Source organism: Typha latifolia, chromosome 2, assembly GCF_019914945.1.
Source record: "Typha latifolia isolate L0001 chromosome 2, TyphaL0001v2, whole genome shotgun sequence".
NCBI classification, from domain to species: Eukaryota; Viridiplantae; Streptophyta; class Magnoliopsida; order Poales; family Typhaceae; genus Typha; species Typha latifolia.
In genome coordinates this window covers 11,119,309-11,125,653 of record NC_133087.1, presented here as the reverse complement: position 1 = coordinate 11,125,653, position 6,345 = coordinate 11,119,309, and the positions used below count along the sequence as shown (strand labels likewise).

Genomic DNA, 6,345 nt, shown 5'->3' with positions numbered 1-6,345 from the left:
GAGAGAGAGAGAGAGAGAGAGAGAGAGAGAGACATGCATGCATGCATGCATACATATACATATATTATCCTATTAGACTATCATGTGACATCTAGGGGTCGATATATGTAAGACATGCATACATATATACATACATATATAGCTTATTTTCAATTTCAATTCTTTTCCATATTAGAAAGCTATAAATGATGGTTTCAAGGAAGCTGATACAACATCATGTTTCTCAAAAGGAAGAAATTTATGATAAGGATAAAATTATTGGGCAGCTAAAATATTGCACTAGAATGGAAAGCTCAATTAATTCAATAGCATGACATTACGTTTTAATGTTATTACTCTAGTGAACAGTTAACATCAATTTTAATGAGATATTATGCTGTTCTATTCTTAGGTATTAGTAGGACGTCTAAAATCAAGATACTTTTTGTCGAATACTGTATGCACACATTTGCATAGAAATCGATGTATACATAAGATGTAAATAAAATTAAAAGTAATTGTGCTATTTTAAGTTAATTTTTATTAAAGAGAACATCTCAAATTATTCAGTTCATTGTTTGGGCTTTTTGCACCAAAAATCTAGTTAGTAATTGTAATTTGAGAGATCTAGGTCATTTTTAGTTTTCTTTGCATGGGAGATGGGAAGGACATGTATAAAGACTATACTATCTCTAACCCATGTAAAGAAAGGAGAGAGAAGACCTCTATGCTGCATCTAATGCTTCACGGATTCCTTGTTTAGTCATACCAATCCATCACTTTTGGTTTGGGAAGACACGTATAGTTCATTTTAGTAATAAAGAATGTCTTAACATCGTAAACAATACATCTTTGCTTATAATCTGGCTATACTCATTTACTAGTAAAAGAGCAATACTTTATATATATATATATATACATAAGATTACATGATATTCTGTGTTGACAGTCACTCTATATTTTGTGTCCTTGTTATCAGCTTCTTAACAAAATTAGATTTTCTTTTATATGAAAATGCAAAGGTTCTTGTTCCGGCTTTCATTGCCTTGCGAAAGGGAAGATGGTATGTAAGATTGAAGCCCATAGATGGGTTGACGTTTTTTGCCTTCCATCAATGAATATATCACTTCTTTGTCAATGGTGGTTGAAATTATTACAACTGGATTGTCATTTTTTGAAAGATATTATTTTAATTTCCTACTATAACTCTATGTTCTTCAAATATTGGGAATTGTATTACCTAGGAAATTGTATTTTGATTTCTCTTCTTTTATTTCTTCCTGTACCTCTTAAATTCTTCTTAACATATAGTAATTGAAGCTCTGCCTCTTTTTCTCAAAAAAAATTACATAATATGTCTTATCCAAGTTTTGGTGAATATGGACCGTGGATCGACTTAGATTTCATCGCAGTTAAAGTAGTTGCATTTATGGGTTGAAATGATTAACTAAAATGTAGATCTCTCCCCCCCACCCTCTGTATATATATATATATATATATGTAATTTTAAATCCTTAATTTACCTCTTTATCAAATATATACTCTTATTTCATGTTCATATACGCTTGAATTGAATAAATAAGGTTTCAAATTTTATTATCTATTCATTTTGCATTACTATCTAGGTAAGCAATATATATATATATATATATATATATGGATATAAATTTACCACTATCCATTCGGTACAAGATCCATGGCTAGCCAAAGTATCTAAAACATAGAGGCGGATCTAGTTAGCTAGTATCAGTTACAGTTTAAATATGAATGACCTTTATCCCACACTTCACAAGCATTTAATGAAGAGGATGACAAAAACACTAGATACATAGTTTAGGCCGACAACCATCACAAATGGAAATATATAGCATAATCTGATTCTCCCTAGGAGAGAAAAAAGAGAAAGAAAAGACTGTCATCACAAGCAACCTAATCCTACGCTTTCACCTCAGGGTGCTGTCTCTAAAATGGTTGGCTATGTGACTTTTGGAGGAACAAAGTATGCATGCTTGCTTTCAAATGTGAAACAAGTTTAAGAGGAGAATATTTACATAAAACCATGCAGTACCTGAATGCCCCCCTCTCTCTCTCTCTCTCTCTCTCTCTCAAATTTTCCTATTTGTCTATCTATATCTTCCACCAAGACCTGTGCCTAACAGTGGAATCCATAGTAAATAATAGTTCAGTCAAACACGTTTCATGTGGAAAAGAATCTAGAAAACACCTCCCTAAAGGCTCCCAAAAGGGAAGCTTGAGTGAATGACCCATTCCCCATGAAGCTCGGCTTTCATGTCTATCTTTTCTCCACTACAAGCCCCAAGTCTATGAGTAGGAGTAGTTCACCTCCAAAAATTCCTTTATGATTGCCACAATTCATTATAAAAGAGGGAGCTACTTGTAGGGGTTCATCTTTAGGGTGCTAACCTTTTTCAAATGATCTATCTCCCATTATTGATCTATAAAAATGGCGCTTAGCCCCCTCACCCTCCTTAATTTCTAGCTCCCTCACCACTCTCCCCTCCCTCCCTCCCTCCCTAAGCTATCTATAGAGCCTTTTTGAGAGAATAATGTCTCAAAAGAGAGGAGGAAACAAATATGATGAGGAGATGGAGCTAAGGAGAGGGCCTTGGACTCTTGAAGAGGACACCCTCCTCATCCACTACATTGCTTGTCATGGCGAGGGCCGTTGGAATCTCCTCGCTAGGTGTTCCGGTAATTCAAACTGACCTAGCTACTAATTACTTAGCCTAGCTTTTTTTTTTTGCTATGATCAAAGTCCTATATATATATATATATATATATATATATATAAATATATTTATATACATCTAGTTTGTAGCTTATTATCTTTTATTGTGCAATTAATCTATAGGGTTGAAGAGAACCGGCAAGAGTTGCAGGTTGAGGTGGCTGAACTACTTAAAGCCCGACATAAAGCGCGGCAACCTTTCACCCGAAGAGCAGTTCCTAATCCTTGAGCTCCATTCCAAATGGGGAAATCGGTAATCGAGTTTTCTAGAATTATATCTTCTAGGTTATGTTTCATGCACCAAGAGTGCGTACATCTTGTGCCCCTGAAGCCTCCTAGCTGCTATGATGCCATTAATTTATTTACCCTAGCTACAAATATTCACTTCAGGAGTTAATTAGTTGATCAGTTAAGCCAATATAAACTTAAAATTTGTGATTCTTGTAGGTGGTCTAGGATTGCACAGCATCTTCCCGGACGAACCGACAACGAGATCAAGAACTACTGGCGGACGCGGGTGCAAAAGCAGGCGAGGCAGCTCAAGATCGACGCCAACAGCTCCATGTTCCGAGACGCCGTCCGCTGCTACTGGATGCCAAGGCTGCTGGAGAAGATGGGCATGGGCTCAACTCAATCCACACAATCCTTAGACACCAACTCGACCGTCTCGGCAATCAACCGTGACCGTGATCCAAATATCTCTCAGTTACAGAGCTGTGTTGCTGCACCCAGCATGCAATACCAATACCAATACCAATACGATACTTTGCAGTACACCTACGAACTCTCCGGCTCAGAGAGCCTCACCTCAAACTTCCAAAAATTCCAGTCCAGCCCACAAGAGGAGCTCAGTGGTCTTCCCTCCACTTCTTCCCTCCCTGCTCACTATTGCATGGACAACGGCTACGGGATAGATGCTTTGGCTTCATCTCATCTTGGTAATTCAGATCCGTATTATGCTAGTAGTAGCATAGATAATGTTAGTGATAGTATGTGGAGTATGGATGAATTATGGCAAGTTAGGAATCTACAAGAGTGGGGTGGAATCTAAGAGTTGCTTGTTGTGATAACCCATCCATCATAAAGACAGTCCCATTAAGTGTGATGCTGTTTGGGGGAAAAAATGGTGTAAGTTTGGAATATACTGCTTCTGTACTTAATTTGTAGACTTTGCATGAGACCTTAGTCCTCTTCTTCAATTAGTTCATTGTTGGTTTTGGGCAAAGTGAGGGGAACGCGGGGACTCGAAGAATGGATACGCCATTGCTTTATTGCTACCTTTTTTTTCCCTCAATCTTTATTATATAGATCTAGTGAGCCAGCAATTCATTAGTCTTCTTATACTACCTACCTCACAATCAAGTGTTAAAGTCACGGTACACATTGTTAAGTTTTTAGGTTAAATATTAATTTGATTATCTAATATGATATCAGAGGGCTCTCATAAGTTCAAATCACGTCTGTTCTACTATGGTGTAGTAACATTTTATCTTTCAAATTTTCTACAAACTGCCACTATTTAAGTAGGGATCTATCAGCGTTTATTTATTGGCGTGCAATTCAAACGTATAAGCTGTATCTATGCCGGCATATCAAAGAAAACACTTGTATAAATAATTAAGTTGCAATATATATATATATATATATATATATATATATATATATATACCATCATAATTTAGGATAGTAACAACACAGTTTAGAACACCATTGAGCTACATAGTTTTGCTGCTTACTGTCTTTTAAGTATGGCAACGGATAGGCTCCTTGATTAGGTCCACGCCAGCCAAAGGGATCTTATGTGTGGTCACTTCACTTTGAAATATAATCAAGTTGAGATGGGACATCCACTGATGGTGGACTATATATATATATATATGGCAGATGAATTAACCTCTCCACCCTCCTCATCCTCCATTCGTTTACAAACCATAGTTAATTAGGAGTGTATATACATAACACATTTAGTCCGTATAATTAAAGAATATTAGCTTCATTTTTATTTATGTTTTCTTCTTTTCAGTTCACTTGGTCTACGTGTTTTACAATTGATCGATCAAAAGAATAAAAGAGAGAAGCTACCTTATTTCAAAATTAAACAATGATATATAATTAATTTCAACGAAACTGTAGCCCTAGACTTCCCCCTTGAAGCAAAGTGAGACCCACACCTGACAATTACTTAATGATGGTGTCGAGCGTGATATTCCTACGCGTGACGTGTCAGCACGCCATTGGCCGGAGGATTGTTCTGTAGTTCGAAATGATTCTGGGTCAATCAAAGGCTACCATGTGTACCAATTGTAGGAAGTTCCTACATTTTGGGCTGCAGAGAATGTACTGCCATTGTGAATGAACCATCTTATCACAGAGGCTGGTGATGGATCACCACTTCTTGGAACTCACATCACGGTTGGGATTGCCGACATGTGTTCGAGCTCGGGCTTGCACGCATGTGTGGACCGTAATATACCTGGAGCCATGTGAACTCCACGTGTACATGGGACATGCAAGAGCATCGTGTTATGTCTCAAAGACTTTTGGGGAGCTACTGGACAAAATCCGAATTTAATTTCCAATCTAATGTTTATTCTTCGTATCAATGTTACTATAAGGGGTTGTTTGATCTCCAGGAATAAATGATGCAAACGAATTGCCTGCTGCTGATTGGTAGTGGCAGTATGATTTTATTATACACTAGATATGGAATAAATGATGTTGAACATTTACAGTGACAGACAATATATACCTATTAATATAAATATGAAATTAAATGACAAATAACTTATACTGATAGTTTATTTATTTACCTAATAATATAATATAAAAAAGCTTTAGGTCTATATGGTTCGAGTCAAAATCCTGAACGTGGCTAGTTGATCTCATTTCATAGTCATGATTTACATACTTTGAACTACGTTAAAAAAAAAATATGATGTTTGATTGTGAAATAGACTAAAGTATAATTACTACTTTTGATGTGATGTGATAAAATAAAAAATGTGTTAGATTTTTAGGGAAATAAATTATACATAAAATTAATAAAAATATTGCCATTTAATTTTGTTAATAAAATTTAGAAATATTACTTTTTATTAATAAATTTTTTTTTAATTACTGGTTTGCGGGCTTACAAGCATTTATTAAGCCTACAAATAAGCCCGTTGGTGAGCTTACATATTCTTATTTTTTCTAAAATAATATAAGATTAATGTTGTCTTTTTTAAATAATAATGATATAAGGTTATTATTTTTAATTTCATATTTTATAAAATTAAAATCTAGAATTTTTTTACTAGTGATATTTGGAGTTTATGCCAATGTTGGTCTTTTATATGTATAACCACACATTTTATTGATGATAATTAGAATACATAAAAATGAATAATTATTTAAAAAAACTTGATGAGATTCATAAAGATGAATATCCTTTTGGTACTATTAATCAAGGATTAACAAATTATAATATCCAAATAAGGTTTTTTCTCTCACTCTTAATAATGCTTCTAATAATGATTCCATAATTTCTAATATTCGATGTTTTTTCCTTTACCTTTGTAATAGTAAATTATTATATATTAGATGTATGTGTCATATTATAAATTTAATTATACAAA

The 6,345-nt window shown here is 34.7% G+C and overlaps 1 protein-coding gene across 1 annotated transcript; it reads left to right on the top strand.

Moving 5' to 3' along the window:
* The first annotated feature begins 2,228 nt into the window (after positions 1 to 2,228).
* On the top strand, positions 2,229 to 3,888 carry LOC140782364 (transcription factor MYB78-like). The gene is made up of 3 exons (XM_073128886.1): positions 2,229 to 2,691; positions 2,852 to 2,981; positions 3,176 to 3,888. Exons 1-3 carry the CDS (start codon positions 2,547 to 2,549, stop codon positions 3,777 to 3,779), a joined length of 879 nt encoding a protein of 292 aa, XP_072984987.1. The 5' UTR covers positions 2,229 to 2,546; the 3' UTR covers positions 3,780 to 3,888.
* Positions 3,889 to 6,345: the final 2,457 nt, after the last annotated feature.